Source organism: Pangasianodon hypophthalmus, chromosome 8 (assembly GCF_027358585.1).
Source record: "Pangasianodon hypophthalmus isolate fPanHyp1 chromosome 8, fPanHyp1.pri, whole genome shotgun sequence".
In the NCBI taxonomy this organism is placed as follows: Eukaryota; Metazoa; Chordata; class Actinopteri; order Siluriformes; family Pangasiidae; genus Pangasianodon; species Pangasianodon hypophthalmus.
This window is the reverse complement of record NC_069717.1, coordinates 1,625,570-1,653,069: the sequence shown is the minus strand read 5'-3', so window position 1 is coordinate 1,653,069 and position 27,500 is coordinate 1,625,570. Positions and strand designations below refer to the sequence as shown.

The window sequence follows — 27,500 nt, the reverse complement described above, 5'->3', positions numbered from 1 at the left end:
CTACTGCAGTTTCCCGAGTGTTTGCTTTGGACACGAGGCCGCTGCGCTCGATACGTGTGGGACGTTTAAAACTCTTATTTAAATACGGCCGAGTGCGAGCATTGTTTGGTTATGTTAAACAGATGTGCTGGGTTTTTTTTTTTTTTTCCGAGCTCTCCATCACTCCCATGATCGCAAAAACAACCCACAAAACGAGAGTAGGAAAATAAACATGTCTTCGTCCTACACAAATCGTGCGCTAATTGTGTGTTTGGACTATCCGCTGGTGGCATGGAGGGATTTTTTAAGGGATTTCGACAGTCTGACGTTGATTAGTGTGTTGACTGGTGAAAGGTGAGAGTTTTACCTGGATGACTTCAGCCCTGTTTCTACACCACGGCGAGTTAAACGCCTGCTAGCTACCTTCAGATGCAATCACACGCTCTGCTGATTGCGTATTTTCGGAAAGAGAACGTAAATACTTTCAGACGTCGCACTAAAATGCTTCACTTCACAGTGAGATAATGTGTGATTTAAAATATTCAGCTTTTTTCTGTCTCTTTCTGTTGCCCGCTGCTCTAATTAGCCTCATGTAGTAGCATGTATTAATTTAGTGATCGATTATCAGCTTGAACGTTGGATATTAAAATCCAAGCGCTGCTGAATCCTGGACTCTGATTGGTCAGAAGGTGTTGATGAATTTTCTATAACAGCAGCTCTGACAGTAGCACAGCTGCAAATCACAGGTTTATATTAATGCTCTCGATCTAATACATTATTGTTTCCATAGTAACAGCTCATTCACATTAACAGAATAAAAATGTGCAAAACTGTTGATCTGTAAGGAGAAGTTTATGTAACATTGATGGAAGGAGTCTCCAGTGTCAGCGCTTTGTATCAGTCAGAGGTAAAGCTGGAACTTGAAGTTTTGCGACGTCTTCAGGACAGAGGAGTTTACGCTTCTTTGTGGTTTCTCTGTAACACGACAAGCTGAGAAAGAGGCTGGTGAGGGAACGAGTGTTTATAGCTGCTGTAACGTAAGTGAGAACAGGATCTAACTTGTTTCACAACAATAAATGTAACTATGAATGGATAAAAAATATAATGTGTCATGCTTAATAAATTAAAAATTGTAATTGTTGGTAAATTGCTGTGGTGTAAGAGGAATAAAACACTTGGGGACGTGCTGTTTTAGGAAAATAATCAACTGCAGAAACTCCACTTCATCACACCACGCTGTTGTGTTTTATTCCTTAAATATCACGTGATTGTGTAAGATCTACATGAAGACGCTCCAGTAATAAATAATCAGCCCTCTGGTGTCTATAGAAGAGTTTTATACTGACGCTCACAGCACAGTGATCTTAATTTAACTGATTTCAGTACAAAATTTGACAATTGTGTGTTTGGTGTAACACTGTGTATTTGAGGTGTGTGTGTGTGTGTTTGGTGTAAGACTGTATCTGAGGGGTATGTGTGTGTTATGTGTTCGATGTAAGATTGTGCATCTGAGGTGTGCGTGTGTGTGTTGTGTGTTTGGTGTAAGATTGTGTATCTGACGTGTGTGTGTGAGTGTGTGTTATGTGTTCGATGTAAGATTGTGTATCTGAGGTATGTGTGTGCTGTGTGTTTGGTGTAAGCCACTCACCATACACTTGTTGGGTTTCTCTCCAGAGTGCACTCTCATGTGTATCTGACATGTGTGTGTGTGTGTATGTGTGTGTGTTGTGTGTTTGGTGTAAGATTGTGTATCTGAGGTGTGTGTGTTGTGTGTTTGGTGTAAGCCACTCACCATGCACTTGTTGGGTTTTTCTCCGGAGTGCACTCTCATGTGTATCTGATGTGTGTGTGTTGTGTGTTTGGTGTAAGATTGTGTATCTGACGTGTGTGTGTGTTGTGTGTTTGGTGTAAGATTGTGTATCTGAGGTGTGTGTGTTGTGTGTTTGGTGTAAGCCACTCACCATGCACTTGTTGGGTTTTTCTCCGGAGTGCACTCTCATGTGTATCTGATGTGTGTGTGTTGTGTGTTTGGTGTAAGATTGTGTATCTGACGTGTTTGTGTGTTGTGTGTTTGGTGTAAGATTGTGTATCTGAGGTGTGTGTGTTGTGTGTTTGGTGTAATCCACTCACCATGCACTTGTTGGGTTTCTCTCCGGAGTGCACTCTCATGTGGATGAGCAGTTTGTAGCGGGCGTTGAAGGGTTTGTAGCGGCGGATGCAGCCGGCCCAGAAGCAGGTGAAGTCCTCGCCCTTCCTCTGGTCGATGTGTACTTTCTCGATGTGTCTCACCAGCTCCTCCTGCTGCTCGTACGCTGCGCTGCAGTCGATCCACCGGCACGTCTGCTTGTCAACGAAAACGACGCCGCCGTCTTCCCCTCGTCCTCGCGCTGCGTCTAACGGCTCCTGCTGGTTGTGGAGGTGGAGCTGGGCGCCGTTCCCGGAGCTGTACTGGTGCAGGTGGTACGGAGGGGGCATGGAGGTCCGAGGCGGGCAGGAGAGCTGCTGCTGCTGCTGCTGCTGCTGGTGTGGGTGGTGGTACTGCTGCTGAAACAGATCGTCCTCCGAGTGCGAAAAGTCATCCAGAGGCTCCTGTTTCAGAAACGTCCGCTGCGGCAGCAGGAGCAGGTTCAGGTTCTCAGGCGCCGGCGTCTGCATGGACGCGGGATCCTCGCAAAGCGACGACGACACCGACGACGTGGAGGAGGATGAAGACGAGGACAGGAGGCAGGCGGGAGGAGACGGGTTCAGGCGCTCGACAACGCCGTTGGCGCACGATGACATCCGGGCGGTGGTGTTGATCCTGGCGGACAGGCAGTGTCGCTTCAAAGCGCCGGAGTTCAGCGGTAGCGCCGAGTGACGAGACACGCCAGATGAGGGGGAGGAGCCATGTTCATTATTAAACGCGTACGGCGCGGATGGCGCTGATAGGGCCGAGGACACCACGGCGTCCGCCTCCGGCGAGAACTCAGACGAATCCGATGACGGCTTGAAAGCGAGCGATTCCTCCTGCTTGACGGCGTAGCCTAGATCTTGCTGAAAGGATGAAGACCTGCAACACACACACACAAAAACACACACTCATAGGAATATGAGCAGCGAGAGCTGACAGGACAATCGAGCCGAGGCCTCGATGTTGACGGATAAAAAAGCTCAAAGCTCACTTGTTCATCGTCCGTCCCAACGCTCCATGCTAACCGCTCAAACATTCGATCACGGGCGTTTTCATGGCCTTTCTGATTCGCCGCACTTCTGAGAGCAGATTTCTCTCAGGAATTGGAGGGAAATCATAATTATCGGTCTGCGGAGTGCCTCTGAGGCTCTTCATGAATAAATAATACGGGAAATTTGGCCCTGGTCGTGGTTATGAAAGGGTATTTAAGACTAAGACAGGACAGCACACTGTGTGTGTGTGTGTGTGTGTGTGTGTGTTTGACATGCTTTTGATGATGGTTCATGTTAGTCGGAGAAGAGTCAGAGGATAAGAGGCAGGATAAATGGTGACAATGGCAGCCATTCTAGCGGGAATCTTTGGCCAGCTGAATGGAGCGAGCTCATGTTTCCTGGTGCGTCGCTCTGATCTTCCACATAATCATTCCTGTCATTTGGCTCATTATGGATTTTGTGCAAAGCTCCTGAGTGACGTGAGAAACCCCCTCCTCTATCTCTCTCTCTCTCTCTCTCTCTTTCCCTCACTTTTCTTCTTCTACTTGAACTCATCTCCAAAATAAAAAATGCTTTTTTATTCCACTTCCAGTATCAGTGTTCGTGTACAGCTAATAACTTCACCATCATTGCAACTAATATCAACACATATTGATTCAAATGAATCACCTGATTCATCATTCTAACTAATATCAGCACGAATTGATTCACCTGATTCACCTGATTCATCATTCTACTTTTAGTTTTATTTGAAGGTGATGTGTGATTTTACCTGGAGTCCGGTTCACAGTGTGTTCTCTGGTTGTACTGAGATCCAGAAAGACCCGGAAGGTTCAGTCCACAGCGCAGTAAAGCGCACTCCTCTGCTGATAACTCGCTCCCTCCGTCCTTGTCAGGGCGGAATGAGACATGACCAACGTTTGCTGCAAGACATCAGAGTTACAGATGAAAAAAGTAAAGTACTGAAGTAAATGTGTCAAAATCTTATTCAGTTAAAAGCAGAACTGCAAAATATGATACCAAAGCAAGTGAAAATCCCCGGAACACAGGCAGATGTGAGATTATTATAAATCAAATATAAGACTATTCAGCCTGGTTTAAGATTCTTTTACACATTTTAAGGTTGAGTGATTGACTGACTGACTGCTAGATAGATCGGTCGATTGATTGATTAATTGGTTGATTGGATGGTTGATTGATTGACTGACTGACTGACTGCTTGATTGATTGGGTGGTTGGTTGACTGGATGAATGATTGATTTTTTTTTATTGATTAGTTGGATGGTTGTTTGATCGATTGGTTGATTGATTGGTTGATTGATTGATTGATTGATTGAATGGTTGATTGATTGATTCATTGATTCATTGATTCATTGTTTGATTGAATGGTTGATTGATTGATTGATTGATTGATTGATTGAATGGTTGATTGATTGATTCATTGATTCATTGTTTGATTGAATGGTTGATTGATTGATTGATTGATTGATTGATTGATTACTCAGCAGACTTTTCATCAGCAGAGAAACGAAAATGTCATTGTTGAGAAACTCAAACTCAGATAAAATCCAAAGACAAATGTGGTGTGTGAGTGCTGAGTCAGGAAATGAAGTGAGAGCAGAGAGACGCCAAAATGCCTTCCAACACACACACACACACACACACTCAAACACACTCATACGCACACTCATACACACACTCATACACACATACTCATATGCACACAAAATGAAAAATAGTTTTCCATGAATTACAATTTATTTGAATATATTTAAAGTATTCCTTAGGGGTGTCAGTAATTTTGGCATATATGCTATTGTTTAAAAAAAAAGTAGCTCTAATGAGAATGATTTGTTTTTGTTAGAACAATGACAAATAGTTTTCTCCTGTTGTTTGCAAAATCTGAACTGTTGGATGTTTATATTATAATTACCATTTTGGCTCTATTTTATGAAGGGTGCCAATAATTATTCAGTGCATTGTATACAGACACTCATACACACGCACACTCACACACACACACACACACACACACACAAACATGTACATTCCTACACAAACACACACGTACTGTATACACACACACTTAGAATTGTATGCAAAAGTTTGGGCCAAATCACATATATGTTGTTGATTTGTAAGTGAAAAGAAGTAAACACAACCTCTGCAGCAAAACTTTAAAAAATAACACTTTTCTGCAAATGCTAATGCACAGTTACTTTAATAAACTCAAAAAAATTGGAGAAAAAAACTAAAATAGTAATTAATGCATTTGCACAAGTTTGGAACAAGTGTCAGAACTTAACTAACTCATTAGGACTCATTAGGCAGGTGATGAATGATGGTCATTAGAAATAAGAATTGCATAGCATAATAATTCTCTGACTTTTTAAACTTTGTTATAACACTTAAAAACCATAAGCTTCTCTAAGCAGCTGCCTAAGGATCTGAAAATGAAGCTATCTGATGTCTACAAAGCAGAAGAAGGCTATAAAAAGATATGAAAGTGCTTACAGCTCACAATTTCCACTGCCCGAAATGCCATTAAGAAATGTCAGTTAAGTGGAACTGTGGAAATCAGGGCAAGATCTGAAAGATCAAGAAACCTCTCAAGTAGAACTGGCTGTATGCTGGGCAGAAAGGCAAAGCAAAACCCCATAACAGCACTAAAGGCCTGCAGGAAGGTTTATCTGACACGGGAGTGGTGTTGCACAAACATGATCTGCATGGAAGAGTCATCAGAAAGAAACATTACCTGCAACCTCATCACAAATGTTAATGTCTGAAGTATCCAGAACAATATCCAGATAAGCCAGAGGCAATTTGAAAAACATGTGCTGTGGACTGATAAAGTAAATATGGAACTCTTTGGCTACAATCAACAAAGAAATGCTTGAAGGACAAAGGAGTAGCATTTGATATTAATCATGAGGGTGGATCTATGACGCTTTGGTGTCACGTGGCTGCCAGTGGCACAGGAAACACTGCACAGGTAGATGGAAGAACAGATACATCAGTAAATTCTGGAAATAAGTCAAGGAATTAAAGCTGAAATAGACTGGCTTCTAAAACAAGACAATGATCCAAAACACCTCAAAATCAACCATGAATTACTTCAAGGAACTCATGCTGAAGTGACTGGAATGGCCCTCACAGTCCTGTGAATTTAAAATCATCGAAAATCTGTGAGAATATCTTAACCATGCTGTTCTTAATCTAAACGTTCTGCAAGGAAGAGTGGGCGAACATTCATTAAACAAGAAGAGAAAGACTCGTAGCTGGATACAGAAAGCGTTGGCAAGCTGTGATATCTCCCAAAAGGGGTGTTACTAAGTACTGACCAGTGGGGTGTCTAAACTTTTGCACACGCCATGCATTAACATTTGCAAAAAATTTATTATTTTAAAATAGTTTGCTGCAGAGTTTGTGTTTACTTCTTTTCACGGCAAACATTTGGCCAAGGGTGCACAAACTTTTCCATACAACTGTACACACACACTCACACACACATACACAGACACACACACACACACACACAAAAACAGAGAGAGCTAGAGAGCAGGCTCATTTAGAGCCGCTATAAAAATAAATCAGATTATAGAACATTATAAAGTTAGGACACATTTCTGGATCAGTGGAACAATGAAATCCAACAGCAGCGTAAATCAGAGAGCTAACAGAGGAGACGAGGGGACGGAGCAGAGACAGCAAAGCTTCATAAACTAATTTTAAAAACCTCCAAAATACCCTATTTTTTAAAAGCTAACCAGATGTCTTCAACACGCTCCTCCCAAATTCCTCCAGATGCCCCAGACAATACAAATATTATTTAGCTCTGCGTTTTATTCAAAACTTTAAGAAAGATCTTTCATTTGTTGAAAAAAAAACATATTTACTTTCAGTCAATACGAACGAGCCGCTAACTCCCTGCCGCTAACTTTAGCTAACCCTTTAAAAACATGCATAGCTCTGCATTCAGTTCATAAAAACCAAACCAAATTTACAACGCACTGAAAAAACAACAACTATAACACACTGAAAAAAATTCAAGTCACACTGCTTTTGCCATTCGTTTAAAATCAGGACTCTTTGTAGTCACAGCTAGCAAGCTCACTGAGATAGACAGTGCAGTCCATAGCAGAGCTAATGCTAGCTTGCTATGCTTACCAATAATACGTTTATATCCAATCTGTATAAAACTGCGTACGATGATAAGCTTTTCTGACGTTTTGAGTTTTAAATGGTTGATTGCAGATAAACATGACCAACAATTTTGCTTAATTTTAGGAAGTGAAATGCAGAGCTCTGCTAACTTTCCTTTCTGTAAAGCAGAGGGGAATTTATTTCTAACTTAAGTACCAAAGAAGTATCTTGATCATATCCAAATATCAAGGATGTATCAGACGATAACTCATCACCAAGAACGATCCAAAAGACAATACATTTTAGAGCAATGTTTTCAGTATAGTACTGTAATGCCACATTATAACATAATTCTGAAAATCTTCTCATTCCTGTATCATTGTATTATTCTTTTTTCTTTTTTTCAATCGTCTCTTGCTTTTATGTTACATCACAGTACATTTAACAGCTAAGAAAAGAAACGTGACCTGCTTCTTCAGTCCGTATTTTCTATCCCAGACTGAGTGTTTATGATTAAAGATGCTGTTTGTGGTCTAGACGCAGTTGAAAAACCTCGCCTCAGATGCTTCTACTCAATCAAAATCTGCCGAACTCAGAGGTGTGAACTACACACAGGTGATTTTAATAATCTGAATGTGGAGCTCAGAAAATCCACTTCAGCTGCTGCGTAACCCGGCTCTGAATACCAGAAACTTTCCCTACAGAAATATTGAAGTTAATGTCCTCTAACATCATTTTAGCTTGATAGGATTCTCAGAAGCTGATCTGTTTGTATTAGCATGAGCTAAGGTGTTAAATGGGCAGTGGTGGCTCAGTGGTTAAAGGCTCTGGGTTACTGATCAGAAGGTCAGGGATTCACGCTGCCACTGTTATACCTTTAACCCTACCTGCTCCAGTATCATGGCTGACCCTGCGCTCTGACCCCAGCGTCCTAACAAGCTAGGATATGTGAAGAAAAGAATTTCACCTTCCTATAACGTATATATGACGGATAAAGGCTGCTTCTTCTTCTTCTTCTTCTTAAATAGAGACTATAACGAACTTCTGTAAGTCGATCTGGATAAGGCCACCTGCTAAATGCTATAAATGCAAAACAAGTGCCCCATATTTCAAAATAGCATAAATCCATCAATTCACGTCGCTGAAATGAAGTGCCCCTTTATTATTGCTTAAACCAACACTTCCAAAATAGCAGCGTCAGTATGACAGAGTACCCTGAAAGTACCCCGGTTCCTCGCCTCATTTCTCTTCAAGATTGATAGAACCGCTCACTACGAAAGGTCATGTTCTCCAGAGCTGTCAACGCTTATGCCTACAAAAAAAAAAAATCCAGAAACAAAAAGCTACACTTGAGTGCAAAAGTTTGCACACCCTTGCTTTGGAAATTATGAAACCAACACAGTGAGATTGTCTTCAGAAGATTCTTTCATTATCACTCATAACAAAACAGTAAAAAAACAACAACAACATATGTTAAAATAATAACAGAGAAACAAATGCGTATGTTTTATTCCTCTAAGATTTTTTCAGGTCTCGTGTCTTTACGTCTGTGTTTCTTTCATTTCTGAATGACGGTTCTCACATTAACCTGTGAACAGTCTATACGTTTCGGCTACTACTTAACATTTTTTTAAATATTGCTTTTTTTGAAGGTTTTGCTTTTCAGTGTGGCGTGTTGGTCTTGTGTAACTACTGAAAATGAAAACCTTTTGCCTTTGTATTGTATTTCACATTTGTTGATCTGGCACGGAATTTTCTCCATATAAGACGTGTTTATTAATCAATCAGTGGAGGGAAAATCAACAATTACAATACAAAACATACTAAATAAAAAAATATACATATTTACTACATCATCAGTACACAATGCCAGCAGCTGTTAGTGTGTTTTTTGGCCACTGTGCTCCGTTTGACAAAATGCTCTTTGTTAAAAGTTTTTATTTTCGAGATGTGTTTTGGTCATGAAATGAACTGGTGTTTACACAGAAAGATGTATGAAGCGAGCTTGTTAGCTATTGTAAATAAGTGTAGAAAAGCAGAACAGGCCACGCCCACACGAAGCAAACTGCAAGCCAAACTGCAACATACGCTTATAATCACATTCTCAGAAGTGATGCGTGTGTGTGTGTGTGTGTGTGTGTGGCTCAGAGATGGCGAAGTTGTGTGGTGATTACATCCACATGGATAAAACTGATGTACTACTCAGATTGTTCGAGTGTTGCTGCATGCAAGGAGTTACACAATAAAAAAAAACGTATGTGAAAAAGTAACAACGTTCAGCTGAAGAGCGGAGAGCGATGAGCTCCGGCGTTTACTCACCGCATCACCGGGCCAAGCGGGGACAACCGTACTTATACACTAGCAGAAACGGGCTTCGACGATGGAATTCTGTGTGTGTGTATGTGTGTGTGTGTGTGTGTGTGATGAGAAATGCGAACGGTGCCGTGAGCAGATGAAGCACAGATGTGGAGAAATTCACACAGCGTTGTGAAAACAAGGACTGGCATTTGACGAATGCGCTTAAGCAATTGAGCAAAACTGTAATGTCACACATGCTGGGAGAAATTCCTCCAGCGGTAATGTGTGTGTGTGTGTGTGTGTGCGTGTGTGTGTGTGTGTGTGTGTGTGTGTGTGCGCGTGTGGTGTACAAATCTCCATCCCCCTGCTGAATTAAAAAAACACATTTAGAAAAATTGCTACACTTCCTAATGGCCTAATGACTTCCAATAAACATTTTCCCATCAGGATCTAATGGTTATAATGGAGCTGTTATTGATCCAGATCCAGATCCAGATCCGGGCGTGTCGTTATCCGAATGACTGAATCTGATCAAATGTTTCTGTCAGGATTTAATCAGATATCATCAAATCTACAACCCCAAGACTTATCAGTTATCCCCATAGAGGAACCCTTAAAAGTTCCTTCCTTCCACCAGTTTTTCATAAGTCTTTCTCTCTTTTATTTTGTTCTTTCCCTCAGTTCTTTCTTTCATTCCTTTCTTTCTTTCTTCTTGTCTTTCATTCCTTTCTTTCTTTCTTTTTCCATATTTCTTTTGTTCATGTCTTTCTTTCTTTCTTACTTTCTTTCTCTTCTTTCTTTCCACAGTTCTTTCATTCATGTCATTCTTTCTAGCCCTCTCTTCTTTCTTTCTTTCTTTCTTTCTTTCTTTCTTTCTTTCTTTCTTTCTTTCTTTCCACAGTTCTTTCATTCATGTCATTCTTTCTAGCCCTCTCTTCTTTCTTTCTTTCTTTCTTTTCACAGTTCTTTTGTTCATGACTGTCCTTCTTTCTTTCATTCATGTCTTTTTTTCTAGCCCTCATTTCTTTCTTTCTTTCTTTCTTCCTTTCTTTCTAATGTCTTTAACAGCAGCGGCTCGTCCATAGTGTCAGTGATGCAGAAAGTCCTCATTCACAGCTCCATATATTTACATTTACACTTCCAGTGAAATATTAATCACCTCTTCTGAGTCACCAATGATTTAAAAAATGTGGCTAGTTGACAGATATAATACGTTCCATTGATTTGCTCGCCTTTCTAATGATTTGCTGCTCAGCGTGCTCACTGCCTCATTTAGCTCCACAGAGTTATTATTGCACCTAGTGGTCAAAAAGAGGAACTGCAACAAGCGCTAATGAAACAGAGGCCCACTGGGGCGCGACTCACGCTGCCCCATGCTCAGGGGAGGAGCAGACGACAGGACAGTTAATGACAGGGTTGCCAGATTGGGCTTGTTACTCATCAGCTGCTAAGATCTTGTTTTATATAAAATAATCAGGAAAACGTGCAGACAGAGGGTGTATGATGTACAGAAGCATTTCTATTGTGAGATATATTGTAAAGATTAGGAGAGGGGGAAAGGGGGATTACGGAGTGGACAACATCCATATACCAGAAATGCATGTGCACCACAGTGACCTTGTTTCCGCAAGCAAAGGCTGAGAAAAATCTGGGCCAGTTTGAGGTCAAGGTTGAACAAATATACATCTAAAACCGCTCAATTCGAGCCACTAGACTGTACGCTGGATGACTGTACGCTGGATGACTGTACGCTGGATGACTGTATGCTGGACGACTGCATGCTGGAGGACTGTACGCTGTACGCTGGACGACTGTACGCTGGGTGACTGTATGCTGGATGACTGTACGCTGGGTGACTGTATGCTGGACGACTGTACGCTGGGTGACTGTACGCTGGACGACTGTACGCTAGGTGACTGTATGCTGGATGACTGTACGCTGGACGACTGTACGCTGGACGACTGTACGCTGGATGACTGTACGCTGGGTGACTGTACGCTGGGTGACTGTACGCTGGATGACTGTATGCTGGATGACTGCATGCTGGGTGACTGTACGCTGGACGACTGTACGCTGTACGCTGGACGACTGTACGCTGGGTGACTGTACGCTGGAGGACTGTACGCTGGACGACTGTACGCTGGGTGACTGTACGCTGGATGACTGTACGCTGGACGACTGCATGCTGGAGGACTGTACGCTGGACGACTGTACGCTGGGTGACTGTACGCTGGATGACTGTATGCTGGACGACTGCATGCTGGAGGACTGTACGCTGGGTGACTGTATGCTGGATGACTGTACGCTGGATGACTGTACGCTGGACGACTGTACGCTGGGTGACTGTACGCTGGGTGACTGTACGCTGGAGGACTGTACGCTGGATGACTGTACGCTGGACGACTGTACGCTGGAGGACTGTACGCTGGATGACTGTACGCTGGGTGACTGTACGCTGGACAACTGTACGCTGGAGGACTGTACGCTGGAGGACTGTACGCTGGACGACTGTACGCTGGGTGACTGTACGCTGGAGGACTGTACGCTGGATGACTGTACGCTGGGTGACTGTACGCTGGACGACTGTACGCTGGAGGACTGTACGCTGGAGGACTGTACGCTGGACGACTGTACGCTGGGTGACTGTACGCTGGACGACTGTATGCTGGATGACTGCATGCTGGATGACTGTATGCTGGACGACTGTACGCTGTACGCTGGATGACTGTACGCTGGACGACTGTATGCTGGATGACTGTATGCTGGATGACTGTACGCTGGACGACTGCACGCTGGACGAGTGTATGCTGGACGACTGTACGCTGGACGACTGTATGCTGGATGACTGTACGCTGGACGACTGTATGCTGGATGACTGTATGCTGGATGACTGTACGCTGGACGACTGCACGCTGGACGAGTGTATGCTGGACGACTGTACGCTGGACGACTGTATGCTGGGTGACTGTATGCTGGACGACTGTATGCTGGATGACTGTACGCTGGACGACTGTTGCACGCTGGATGACTGTACGCTGGGTGACTGTACGCTGGATGACTGTACGCTGGATGAATCAACTGTTTATTACAAGGTAACTGTAAAAATTCACTAGATAACAGCCTGTAGCATGAGTCAAGTGTGATCGACTCCATTATATGTCGTCATTAATGTCGTCCTGCAACACCAAAATCTACGGTCATGAGCCACTGCTGGTCTTTCACCTTTACCTGTCCAATTCTCCATCTTAGTGAAGGTGAGTGTGTGAGTGTGTGGGACTAATCACAGTGAGGTGAACAGAGAGACCTGAAACGGACCACTCCATGATCACATGTTCGCAACATCACGGCCAGGAGTGTAATTCACTCACTAATCTGTTTAACTCAACATCCGTCATCATCGAGTAGAAAACTCAAACTGCTTCACCGTCACAGAGCCTCAAACCGTACACAAGCTGTTAAAGTTCAAACTCAGCTGTCAGCTCTAATTTCACCACCGAGACATCACCGATCTGTGTGTGAAAAAATACCCCTATAAATATTTAGCACAATAAGCGCTCCATTCGCCAAGAACGACACGTAAACGTTAGCACTGGCGTGGAACCGTGAGCGCCAAATCTACACGCGGCCAGAACCCGCAGGAACGTTTCACCCAGATCTGTTTCAGAGTTTCTAAAGTTGCCCAATACCAAATCTGCAACCTCAAAACACGAGCTATTGTTTAAATCCTGGCTCAAGTAGCAGCTTGTGGGAAATAAAATGGTGTATTCCCTTCAGTGCCGGACGCTTAGAGTCAGAGGAACAGCTCGTCCTCGCTCAGAGTCAGTGACATTGTTCGTACTCGCTCAGAGTCAGAGGAACCATTCGTCCTCGCTTAAAGTCAGAGGAAGTGTTCGTCCTCACTCAGAGTCAGAGGAAGTGTTCGTACTCACTCAGAGTCAGAGGAAGTGTTCGTACTCACTCAGTCAAAGGAAGTGTTCATACTCGCTCAGAGTCAGAGGAACTGTTCATACTCACTCAGAGTCAGAGGAAGTGTTCTTTCTTGCTCAGAGTCAGAGGAACTGTTCATACTCACTCAGAGTCAGAGGAAGTGTTCTTTCTTGCTCAGAGTCAGAGGAACTGTTCATACTCACTCAGAGTCAGAGGAACTGTTCATACTCAGTCAGAGTCAGAGGAACTGTTCATACTCACTCAGAGTCAGAGGAACTGTTCGTACTCACTCAGAGTCAGAGGAACTGTTCGTACTCAGTCAGAGTCAGAGGAACTGTTCATACTCACTCAGAGTCAGAGGAACTGTTCGTACTCAGTCAGAGTCAGAGGAACTGTTCGTACTCACTCAGAGTCAGAGGAACTGTTCGTACTCAGTCAGAGTCAGAGGAACTGTTCATACTCACTCAGAGTCAGAGGAACCGTTCGTCCTCACTCAGAGTCAGAGGAACTGTTCGTACTCAGTCAGAGTCAGAGGAACTGTTCGTACTCAGTCAGAGTCAGAGGAACTGTTCATACTCACTCAGAGTCAGAGGAACTGTTCATACTCAGTCAGAGTCAGAGGAACTGTTCATACTCACTCAGAGTCAGAGGAACTGTTCGTACTCACTCAGAGTCAGAGGAACTGTTCGTACTCACTCAGAGTCAGAGGAACTGTTCGTACTTACTCAGAGTCAGAGGAACTGTTCATACTCACTCAGAGTCAGAGGAACCGTTCGTCCTCACTCAGAGTCAGAGGAACCGTTCGTACTCAGTCAGAGTCAGAGGAACTGTTCGTACTCAGTCAGAGTCAGAGGAACTGTTCATACTCACTCAGAGTCAGAGGAACCGTTCGTACTCAGTCAGAGTCAGAGGAACTGTTCATACTCACTCAGAGTCAGAGGAACTGTTCGTACTCAGTCAGAGGCAGAGGAACTGTTCATACTCACTCAGAGTCAGAGGAACCGTTCATACTCACTCAGAGTCAGAGGAACTGTTCATACTCACTCAGAGTCAGAGGAACTGTTCGTCCTCACTCAGAGTCAGAGGAACTGTTCGTACTCACTCAGAGTCAGAGGAACTGTTCGTACTCAGTCAGAGTCAGAGGAACTGTTCGTACTCACTCAGAGTCAGAGGAACAGTTCATACTCACTCAGAGTCAGAGGAACTGTTCATACTCACTCAGAGTCAGAGGAACCATTCGTCCTCACTCAGAGTCAGAGGAACTGTTCATACTCACTCAGAGTCAGAGGAAGTGTTCTTTCTTGCTCAGAGTCAGAGGAACTGTTCATACTCACTCAGAGTCAGAGGAACTGTTCATACTCACTCAGAGTCAGAGGAACTGTTCATACTCACTCAGAGTCATAGGAACAGTTCATACTCACTCAGAGTCAGAGGAACTGTTCATACTCACTCAGAGTTAGAGGAACTGTTCGTACTCAGTCAGAGTCAGAGGAACTGTTCATACTCACTCAGAGTTAGAGGAACTGTTCATACTCACTCAGAATCAGAGGAACTGTTCATACTCACTCAGAGTCAGAGGAACTGTTCATACTCACTCAGAGTCAGAGGAACTGTTCGTACTCACTCAGAGTCAGAGGAACTGTTCGTACTCACTCAGAGTCAGAGGAACTGTTCATACTCAGTCAGAGTCAGAGGAACGGTTCATACTCACTCAGAGTCAGAGGAACTGTTCGTACTCACTCAGAGTCAGAGGAACTGTTCATACTCACTCAGAGTCAGAGGAACTGTTCATACTCACTCAGAGTTAGAGGAACTGTTCATACTCACTCAGAATCAGAGGAATGGTTCGTCCTTGCTCAGAGTCAGAGGAACTGTTCATACTCAGTCAGAATCAGAGGAACTGTTCGTCCTCGCTCAGAGTCAGAGGAACTGTTCGTCCTCGCTCAGAGTCAGAGGAACGGTTCGTCCTCGCTCAGAGTTAGAGGAACTGCTCATACTCAGTCAGAGTTAGAGGAACTGTTGGGAATTTTTCTTTCTCACTTACCATCACATCTTTCTTTCTTTCAGCTATGCTCTAATTAGCTTCATGCTAAAGTAGGGTTATAAGGTGTTTATTACATTAAGAACATTACATTATGCTGCTACAATATTTATTATACTGTACATAGGCTGCTCCTCTTATCTTTACACTATTTCAGCTACTTGTATTGTACTCTTGTACTCTTCGCACTATTCTCACTGGACTCACTTTCTAACAGATCTGTGTGCTGGTCATCGCTGCACTGGGACTCACTGCGCCCACTGTCTGTCCCAGGAGTCACTGTACTGTCTTCTGCTGTCTTGCACTTGTGCACTTTATGTATAAATTTATGTCCCTTGTAGTTCTGTGTTGTTGTGTGTTTGTCTTATGTAGCACCTTGGTCCTGGAGAAACGTCGTTTCGTTTCACTCTGTACTAACTGGCTGTATATGGTTGAAATGACAATAAACTCCACGTGACTTGACTTGTTAAGTGTATTTTGTGATGTCACTCTCCAAGCGTGTGTGTGTGTGTGTGTCTAATGATTATTTTTATTGAATGATGCAATCAAAGAACTTTTTAATGTTCAAAAGCACAAACGTAATTCTCCATATGAGTCACACACCATCACACACTCACATCAACAGTAAATACAACCAGAGATGGCTCCACTGACACAGCCCTGCAGTGAAACACACACACACACACACACACACACACACACAAACATTCAAATACACACACTCTCTCTCTCACACACACACACACTCAAACACTTTAATGCACACAAACACACACACACACAAACACAAACACACACAAACACACACACACACAAACACACACAAACATTCAAATGCACACACTCTCTCTCTCACACACACACACACACACATTCAAATGCACACACTCTCTCTCTCTCACACACACACTCAAACACTTTAATACACACAAACACACACACACAAACACATACTCTCATACATACACTCTCACACACACACAAACCCGCACTCATACATACACTCAAACACATGCTAATACACACACACACACTCTCTCTCTCTCTCTCTCTCTCTCTCTCACACATACACACACACACATTCAAATGCACACACTCTCTCTCTCTCACACACACACACACACAAACACATACACTCAAACACATGCTAATACACACAACACCAACACAGCATCACACGCTCAAACACACTCTCCACACATATTAAAACACACACACATACACACACACACTAAAGAGATTCCAAGCAAATTTAAACCATATATACACAAATGAATGGAAAAATGATATTTAATAACACACACACACACACACATACACCAGACGAATTCAATTAGCTGAGTGTCTGAACAACGACAACGTCGATAGGAAGACAAACAACCGCAAAATACACAGTGTGTTCTCGACCGAGATCTAAAGATAGAAACAATTTAATGGTCTAAAACCGTCTGTGTGGATTTGAGACTTTAACCCTTTCAGTCGCGCCGCGCTGCCGCTGGGACGAAACTCCGCGCCTCCTTACAGCGTCGCTGTTTTTGAATAAAGTGAGAGAGGCTGCAGTTTGTTTCCTGCCGAATCAGAATTCGGGAGAGTGGCACATAAATTTGAAAGGATACAAAAATGAATCCTTTGTGTTGCTGCCTGGTGATTTGTGTTATTTATGGTTTTGTTACTTTTACCCAGCAACCTGTCTGTTAAATAAATAAGTAAATCGTTGAGCAACTAACCAACCAAACAAACAAACAAGCAAACAAAATAAAACCAAACAAACAACTGACCAAACAAACAAAAACAACCAAACAAAAAAACAACCAACCAACTCACTCACATATACACACTCACTCACACACACACACACACACACACTCAAATGCACACTCAAACACACTGTCCACACACGCTAATACACTCATATACACACAGTGTGTGTAGTGTGTGAAGTGTGCGCAGTGTGTGTAGTGCGCGCAATGTGTGAAGTGTGCGCAGTGTGTGTAGTGTGTGAAGTGTGTGTAGTGTGTGCAATGTGAGAAGTGTGTGTAGTGTGTGGTGTGTGCAGCGTGTGTAGTGTGCGCATTGTGTGAAGTGTGTGAAGTGTGCACAGTGTGTGTAGTGTGTGAAGTGTGCACAGTGTGTGTAGTGTGTGAAGTGTGTGTAGTGTGCGCATTGTGTGAAGTGTGTGTAGTGTGCGCAGTGTGTGTAGTGTGTGAAGTGTGCGCAGTGAGTGAAATATGCACAGTGTAGTGTGTGAAGTGTGTGTAGAGTGTAGTGTGTGGTGTGTGCAGTGTGTGAAGTGTGTGTAGTGTGCGCAGTGTGTGTAGTGTAGTGTGTGTAGGGTGTGTAGTGTGTGTAGTGTCTGAAGTGTGTAGTGTGTGAAGTGTGTGTAGTGTGTAGTGTGTAGTGTGTGAAGTGTGTGTAGTGTGTGTAGTGTCTGAAGTGTGTAGTGTGTGAAGTGTGTGTAGTGTGTAGTGTGTGTAGTGTCTGAAGTGTGTAGTGTGTAGTGCGTGTAGTGTCTGAAGTGTGTAGTGTGTGAAGTGTGTAGTGTGTGTAGTGTGTGTAGTGTGTAGTGTGTGTAGTGTGTGAAGTGTGTGTAGTGTGTAGTGTGTGTAGTGTGTGAAGTGTGTGTAGTGTGCAGTGTGTGTATTGCGCAGTGTGTGTAGTGTGTGTAGTGTGTGTAGTGTGTAGTGTGCAGTGTGTGTAGTGTGTGAAGTGTGTGTAGTGTGTAGTGTGTGAAGTGTGTAGTGTGTGTATTGCGCAGTGTGTGTAGTGTGTGTAGTGTGTGAAGTGTGTGTAGTGTGTGTAGTGTGCAGTGTGTGTAGTGTGCAGTGTGTGTAGTGTGTGAAGTGTGTGTAGTGTGTAGTGTGTAGTGTGTGAAGTGTGTGTAGTGTGTAGTGTGTGAAGTGTGTGTAGTGTGTAGTGTGTGTAGTGTGTAGTGTGTGTAGTGTGTAGTGTGTAGTGTGTGAAGTGTGTGTAGTGTGTGTAGTGTGTGTTGCTGCCAGAGCTTAATGTGTTCAAGTCTTCCTCTGAGATGAGCCTCGATTCAAAGCAGATGTGTGGTGCAGCGCTGCACAACTGTACTGAGGGGTGTGTGTGTGTGTGTGTGTGTGTGTGTGTGAATGTGTGTGTGTGTGTGTATGTGTGAATGTGTGTATGTGTGAATGTGTGTGTGTGTGTGTGTGGAGAGGTCGAGGTGTTCAGAGATCTGTGCCAGAAACCGCATGACGGATGCGCGTGGAAATCTGCAGTGACGCTTTAACTCACTGCACTTCAGCACCGTAAATCACAGCACCAGCGCTAAAACAGTTAATTATCACACACACACACACACACACACTCTCTTACATACGCACATACACACTCTCTCTATTACACACACACACACTCTTACATATACACATACACACTCTCTCACTTACACACACACACTCTCTTACATATACACACACACACTCTCTCTTACATACGCACATACACACTCTCTCTCTTACACACACACACTCTTACACACACACACACTCTATTACATACGCACATACACACTCTCTCTATTACACACACACACACTCTTACATATACACATACACACTCTCTCACTTACACACACACACTCTCTTACATACACACATACACACTCTCTCTCTCTCTCACACACACACACACACACACTCTCTCTCTCACACACACACACACACCCTCTCTCTCTCTTACACACACACACACACACACACACACACTCTTATACACACATATGCACTCTCTCTCTTACACACATACGCTCACACACTCTCTCCCTTACACACACACACACACACACACATACATACACTCTCTCTCTAACACACACACACACACACACACACACTCACACTGTCTCTCTCTCTCTCTCAGTGCAGGTGCTGGTCTTAGAGACGTGAGCTTTAAATCTCGTAGCTCCTGTGTGTGAGTTGGGGACGCGTCTGTCTGGTGAAGGACGGGTGACGGAGAACCCGAGGGCAGAGGAAATGAAAAATAACAGCGCAGAGAGACAGAAGGGACGTGAACGAGTGATCAGAGAAACTCCGTTAAAGGAGGACGGAGTGCCGTGTCTGAGTGTTTGCTACATGAACTACACAATCACTGATGTGGTGGTGTGATGAAGCGGAGTTGATTATTTTATCTCTTACACTACACAAATTTTTAAACTATTACAAATTTTTTTTATTTATTTTCATGTTTTTAAAGTTATTTTATTTCTTCCTGAGATGCCAGTGATCCTGACCCCTTCTGCTCTCCGGACCTGCCTGATCCATCCTGATGTCCTGCTTCCGGTTGGAGTTCTCATCACCTGAAAACCACTCGCTGCTGAGGACGACCTCACACACACAGCCTGAAGATCAGTGAGAGAACTGAGGATGGTTCCACTTAGAAACCACGAAGATGGCTTTAGGGCTGCAATTCCCATGAACTGCTCTGCACTCGAGTCTCCATCAGTGAGCAGCTGATAACTTCAACAACACAGACTTCATGTTAAAACTATAATGAATTTCCTGGTTACACAACTGCACTATTTGTCCCTGTAGTACACAGTTATAGAAGGGAATGATTTATAATCGCACTATCGGGTGTCACCCAGATGAGGATGGTTCCCTTCTTAGTCTGGTTCCTCTCAAGGTTTCTTCCTCATGTCGTCTCAGGGAGTTTTTCCTCACCACCGTCACCTCTGACTCGCTCATTAGGGATAATTTTAGAAATTCAAAATTTATATCCTGAATTTATATATTTCCGTAAATCTTCTAAATCTTGTCATGTTAAAAAAAAAAAAAGCAAAAAAAAAGCCTCAACTCCTGTGTCCTGAAGATTTTGGAAAAATTGTTGGGAAAAAAAAAAGTTACAGCTTTACCTCTGACACTGGAGACTCCTTCCATAAATGTTAAATAAACGTCTCCTTAGAGAAAGCGTCATCATATGAATGATTTTTTAATCTGTTGATTGTGTGTGAATGAGGTGTTACTATAGAAACGATAACGTATCAGAAGGAGCGCATTAACGTAAACCTGTGATTCACAGAGCTGCTGTTAGAGAAAACTAATCAACTAGCTGTGATCTACTCAAGCAGCAGCAAAGTGGATTAAATTAAAGTAGCAATCGCTGGATGCCAGATATCTCAGAGCTAAACGACTACATCTGGGATTAGACTGAAAAACGGTGTAGATTTTATTCATCCCTCTGTTCCGTAGCGCTTCATAAAATAATTATTATGTTAGTGGAGGTGAAGAGCAACCTCGATCACACGGTTACACACAAATCTACTGCATGTTGGTCGCTTTATAAAACAAAGCCCACACTGGATTTAAAAACCAATGCACCACACACACACACACACACACACACACACCCACCCACCCACACACACGTCTCTCCGCAGCTCTGCCTCGGCTGCAGTAATTACAGGCTTGACGTGGGCATTGCCACCACCTGGTGGTGAGCGCACTTCACTCGACGAGACATCCTGTCTGCACTCATTATCCTGAAGTGGGCAGATCCGGAAGCTCCGTTTTTTCCAGGAAGGTTGGATGGGGCATGGACTGGATTTTTGGTTTGGGATTAATGTCTCAAATATATTTATCCACTGCAAACTAACACACAAAAAATTTAGAAAAGACGACAAAGAATAGTTTATCATCAGTTACATTATTAACATTTCCACAGAGAAGCTCTTTATCATAAACACGTAGACTCTGAATATCACTTTCTTACGCTGCAACTCATTAAACTCAAACGTCTCGAAGTGTTAATTCGATCTTCCTGACTTTGTGTCTAAAAGCGTTCCGGGTCTTTGTCTCGGCTAGTGTCTGGATTTGATAAACATATTAAGTATGCTAATTATTTCTGCGCAATGAGAAATGATGTGTAAAACAGCTCAACTGTCTTGTTCATCTTTGCACATAAGATTTATGTCACACTGATCTTTAGCACGTTAGTAAATTTGGGCTGAAATCAACAGAATTAAGCTACAAATCTAAACACACAAAGCTGTTAATGTACGTTTTCACAACACAAAAGCTACATATCAAGTAAAATCAAGTTTTATCAAGTAGAAAATGATGCAAAGGGAATTCTGTTTACTGTCATCTCTATTTGTGTGCATGTGAGTGTGTGTGTGTGTGTGTTTCATCATACTGTTGTGATGTCAGGTAGATGTTGCAGTGTCCGACTGGGAATTCTGAGTAGAATGACCATTACATTGCACTTTTCCATGTCGGAGGTTGTGTTTTTCCAAGTTCTGAGTACAATACGCATCTTCTCGCGCTCCAAAGTGGCTCCCGAGCCGAGCCGAGCCACGCCCCGTTCTGCAGACGCAGTGTCCTGCCTTGATTTACAGTGTCAGCATTTTCTCCCTGATTGCTCCTTGTTGGTTGCTGTTGAGTTTATACGTAAGTAGTGATTTCACCTGTACGGCAAAATCCCCAGTGCTGAATGAACACCTGCACCTGCAACTGGACATGAAACTGTCATGTGCTGGAAAGAGCGATCCTAAAACGCTGATTCGGTGAGAGGAGAGCCGGGAGAGCATCTCACCATTCCATTACTCTCACCGGTTGCGTTACTACCAAGACTAAATCAGCTGTCGTGTACGTTTGTGCGATATTAAGTATCTAAAAAAATAGCATTTTTGCCATGCCATGATCATCACTGCTAACTCAGATACACACCAAAACTAGCAAACACTAAACATGTAACAGGAAGTCGAAATAGGAAAACAAAAATGCATGATAAGACGTCGCAATGAGACACTAACGCAACAGAGTATAAAATTAACAAACTAATCAGGACTACACACCGAACAGGAGTTATTACAGTGAGGACACAGCAGCGAGCGCAAAGCAAACAAGTTCCCAACGATCTCTGCTTCTTCCTTCTTCCAAGCTTTAATTTTTCTTCTTAATGTCTCTATACACATTTAATGAGAGGTTAGATGCACCACACGGGCCGTAGGACTGGCCTGAGCAATTATTCGAGTCGATATTGTGCTAGAGTAAAAAATATAGAAACATAAAGTGCATGCAAGATACAGAGACAAACTCAGAAGAGCGGATGCACACAGAAAAAGTGCAGAAAACTACAAAACAACGCATTTGTTGTTTTGGTAATAATTATTACTGAGTATGATACCACAGTGAGGTTGAATTCTCGAATCTGAAGGTTTTGATTAATTTTCTATAACAGGTTTATATTAATAGTCTTTCTAATACAGTACATTATCGTTTCTATAGTAACAGCTCATTCACAGGAACTCATGCAGCAGATGCTCCGCATAAATGGATTAAAAAATCGCTGATATTGAGTTTTCTTAAAGTAAGGAGATGTTTATTTAACATTTATGGAAGGAGTCTCCAGTGTCAGCGCTTTGTAACAGGCAGAAGTAAAGCTGTAACTTTAAGATTTCTGACGTCTTCAGGACAGAGGAGTTTACGCTTCTTTGCCGTTTCTCGGTAACTTTACAAGCTGCTTTTGTTTTTTTGGCTTATGAACGTCTAGGGAGAATTAAAAGAGCGGCTGGTGAGGGAACGACTGAATATAGCTGCTATAATGTAAGTAACAACAGGAGCTAAGTTATCTTAACATAAAAATTATGATGTGTGTTTCTTCAGTAAGAATTGTTGTGGAATAACTTTGGAATGTGCTGTTATAGGAAAATAATCAACTCCAGGCTGGTAACAGTAACTCTGTTTCGCTTAGACAACACTTTTGAACGATGTGTATTTCATAAGCCACTATCTGCGGGTGTAGACTATTGTGTGTGTGTGTGTGTGTGTGTTACATTGTGCTGTCAGTCCACAGAGTAGCTGCTGTATAAATCTGCTGTGACGGATAAAGCTGTGCCGAGTCGGAGCAGAAATCGAGACCTGTGGAACAAAAGGCCTCAGTTTCGCTCAGTTGCTGCCCAAACCGCGTCTAAACACTCCTCTCTTCCCGTCCGAGTGAAATCACCACTATTTCTAAAACACGGTGTCACATTCGGGCTCGCTCCTCAGGCCTGCGACTGAATCACACCGCTCTCTCACACGCTTAATCCAGCGCTGGGAAAAGACGGGCCTGTCCGGCATCCAAGGCACTAAAAGCGAAATTCCTCAAAGACGGATATTCGAGGGTAATATTTTCATTTCCAGCATTCCTATCGGATGACAGCTGATGGTAAGCAAGCAGCGTGCCATGTCAAATAAGCAGACGATGGAGACAGGCCTTAAAAAACCGTCTGTGCGCGACATGTGGCTACTGCGGTGTGTGTGTGTGTGTGTGTGTGTGTGAATTCAGACTTTCTGTTCTTTTCTGTTCTGTTCGACTCAAAATGACCCATTTTTATGTTTTTTACCAAAAGTGGAAAACCATTTAAAAAAGTAAAAACTGCTCCAACGTGAAGTGCTCCTCATGTGTCAGGTTCAATTTCTCAAACTCTTTTTATTAAGTTGCAGATCTGCTGTTCAGCTCGTTATGAGGCCGAGAGTAAAAACACCACGTAGCGTGTCCAGTCAGTGACGACTCATTCACATTAACGTTTAACACAACAATACTGATATGCTTCATCATAAATGCAGGAAAAATATCAACCTTTGCCAAAAAAAAACCCTGTACTACTGCAGTAGAGACATACAGCTCTCCTAACGCTGTTAGCTAGGTATGAAAGTTTATACACTGGGTCTCATTTATCAATTTATGCGTAAATTCTTCGTACGAGCTTTTACACAATAATTTAGTATTCATGAAAATCCTGTAATTTCAGAAAAACGTTTGTATCCCCCTCGTGCTCCAGAGTGTGTGTAACTAACTAATGTAAACCTCGACTCGATCGACTACAGATCCTATCATTAGCATGGATTATTCACTTTTCTATCTGGAATATTCAGTGGAGTTTAAACTGTTTATGTTTATTACGTTTCCAGAAACACATCCTCATGCTAGTTCACTCAGGGACTCAGAGCTCCATCCAGAACATTTAGTCAAAACCAGTCACTTTATTTTAGTGGCTTTAATTAAAGAATATGAAAACAATAAAGAAAGTGAGCCAACACACACCCATAAATTAAGACAAATAAAACTAATCAGTTATGATAAAAGAAATGGCGGTGTATAAACAGAGGACGGGCCGGTCTGTCTGCGCAGAGCCGTAAACTGTAAACACACAAATGCCTCAGCTGACTGAAGATCTAGCTCTTATTTATTAGTATTATTATTAATATTATATATTATTAAATATTTTTACTGGTAGAGAAGAGAGTCAAAATAATTTCCACTTCTGTTTTCCAGACTTTACCCTGATTGTTCATTTCATGCTCACAGCTGTCTGTGCACTCGACCTTTTATGGAGTTTTGTGGGCGGAGCTACATGCAAATCACGCAAAAGCTTGGTAATTTACGGGTGTTTAATGTTCATCAATATATACACACAAGTATGTGGAAAAACAGTGTTTCCAAAGTTTTGGTAAATCTGATTAAAATTTTTCGTTCACTTTGGTTTTTACGCAAACGTTTACACACAACTTTACTAAAAGATTTATAAATTGTTCTCAGTTATGTTATAAACAGTCATTTCCTCACCAGCTTGTCATGTTACCGAGAAAACGCAAAGAAGCGTAAACTCCTCTGTCCTGAAGATGTCAGAAAACTTAAAGATACAGCTTTACCTCTGACTGTTACAAAGCTCTGACACTGGAGACTCCTTCCATAAAACTTCAGAAAACTTCATGTCAACAACTTTTTCAATCTGTTTACGTGAAGCATCCGCTGTACACGTCCCTGTCAATGAGCTGTTACTATAGAAACGATAACGTATTAAAATGAGCGTATTTAGAACCCTTAAAGAGTGATTCTCTATCAGTATATGGTTCCAAGTAAAAGCTTCCATGATGCTACAAACCCTTAATTATCCATTAAACCCTTAAAAAACCTTTAAGGGACTTTTTTTTTTCCCTAGCAGCTAAATGTTAAACTTTTGACAGGTTCTAGTACTAAGAACAAAATAAAGAGCAGTAATTTGGAGTTAGTCCTGCACACTTACCCACTTAATACACACACTCTTAGAAGAAAAAGGGTTTTTTAAGGGGTTATTGGAGAATTAACGATTCTTACCAAAGAATTAACGGTTCACAAAACCAAAGAAGGTAGAACTTCTGCATTTTTAAGAGTGTACAGTATATAAGGTTAACACTTTACGACGTTCCTGATCTCGATGCTATTTCGACTCTCCTCAAAATAAAAATCTCTCGGATATTTACAAGGCAGCAGGAATCTGCGAACGCACGATTGGATGCAGATGGCAGGAAATTCCAGTGAAATGACAGTGGCCAAAATCCGACCGCAAAAACACGAGAAGCCTGTCACACAGAACACCTTCCGGTCACGAGCGCACGCTGCAGCAAACCCGAGAAGACGTGCAGCTCAGAGACTTTACGTTATTAAACCATCATTAGAGCACCTGGGTCCAAAACAGCACCTTCGCTAATGTTTTAGCTCGCGATGCATCCATACTGATACTGCATTCAAAATGCCCCGATACCAACATACCCCATACCAGGTGTTAGCGTGTGACGTAATCCTAGCGTACGCTGTCACGCTAACGAACAGACGTCAGCGATCTGGACGCATTTCACAATTAACGATCAAATCAAAGCAAACTGAAAATATCAAGAGGAGGAAATACAACCTCCTCCGGTAGTACACACGATAAAACATCTCAAACATAAAACTCAGCACGTGGAGTTCATCGCTAGCACCAGACGCTAGTTAGATGAGAAAAAATGTTTACACATGACGCTAGGCGAGTGAAAATAACCACTCTCATGTTCCAGTACGTTGTTTTTGAAAAAAGCATAGTTTACTTCCAGCTGTACAGAACTGAAACACAACCCGCTCTTCTCCAAACCTGCACATCTCCATCCAAGAGAAGTGTAGCTAGCTAAAGATAATATAGCTAGTTAAAGATAATATAGCTAGCTAAAGATGATGTAACTAGCTAAAGATAACATAGCTAGCTAAAGATAATGTAACTACCTAAAGAAATGTAACTAGCTAAAGATAATGTAGCTAGCTAAAGATAATATAGCTAGCTAAAGATGATGTAACTAGCTAAAGATAACATAGCTAGCTAAAGATAATGTAACTACCTAAAGATAATGTAACTAGCTAAAGATAATGTAGCTAGCTAATGTAACTAGCTAAAGATAATGTAGCTAGCTAAAGATAATATAGCTAGCTAAAGAAATGTAACTAGCTAAAGATGATGTAGCTAGCTAAAGATAATGTAGCTAGCTAAAGATAATGTAACTAGCTAAAGATGATGTAGCTAGCTAAAGATAATGTAGCTAGCTAAAGATAATGTAGCTAGCTTATACACTTCATTAGCTAGTGGCCTGAACGCACACTTTTCATGGTCGCTATTTAAACATAAACTGAGTGAAATTAAAGTGACGTCCCTGACTGATTAATACTAAATACGCTACTCATTTTCGGATCAAAAAATACCAAAAAAAAAAAAAAAAAACAAACAAAAAAAACTGAAAAAAAAAACGCTAGCAATGCATCATAAGTTTTAGCTTTTACTGCCTCAATATTTATTCTGTGAGCTAATAGGACCACATTCTACCAAGAAAGCTAAATTATTAGCATGATGTTCCTCTAGCTGCTTTCTTGTTAAAAATAAATTGAAGCTAACGTCACTGTCAGGGATTCTCCCATCGTGTTTCGGTTCCCATCTTCTCTCATCCCTTCTTTTCTCTTTTCTTCCTCTACTTCTCTCCTCTTCCTGTTTCTCTTTTCGTCTCTCCTCATTTGCTTTTTCTCTTCTCTTATCCTCTTTTTTCTTCTTTTCTCTTCTTCTATTTCTCTCCTCTTTCCTTTCTCTCAATTCTTCTCTCCTCTTTCACGTTTTCTTTTCTCTCTTCTTCTCTTCTCTTCTCTTCCCTAATCTCTTCTCTTC

At 42.3% G+C, this 27,500-nt stretch overlaps 1 protein-coding gene across 4 annotated transcripts in view; it reads right to left on the bottom strand.

Moving 5' to 3' along the window:
- Positions 1 to 27,500, bottom strand: part of LOC113535242 (zinc finger protein GLIS1) — a 111,462-nt gene that overhangs the window by 54,467 nt on the left and 29,495 nt on the right. For all 4 annotated transcript variants that reach the window (XM_034306347.2, XM_034306345.2, XM_053235984.1 and 1 more), the window contains exons 3-4: positions 3,914 to 4,064; positions 2,110 to 3,028 (exon numbers count right to left, since the gene is read on the bottom strand). In XM_034306347.2, the coding sequence (XP_034162238.2) occupies positions 2,110 to 3,028; positions 3,914 to 4,064 (1,070 nt within the window). The remainder of the gene's footprint in view (positions 1 to 2,109; positions 3,029 to 3,913; positions 4,065 to 27,500) is intronic.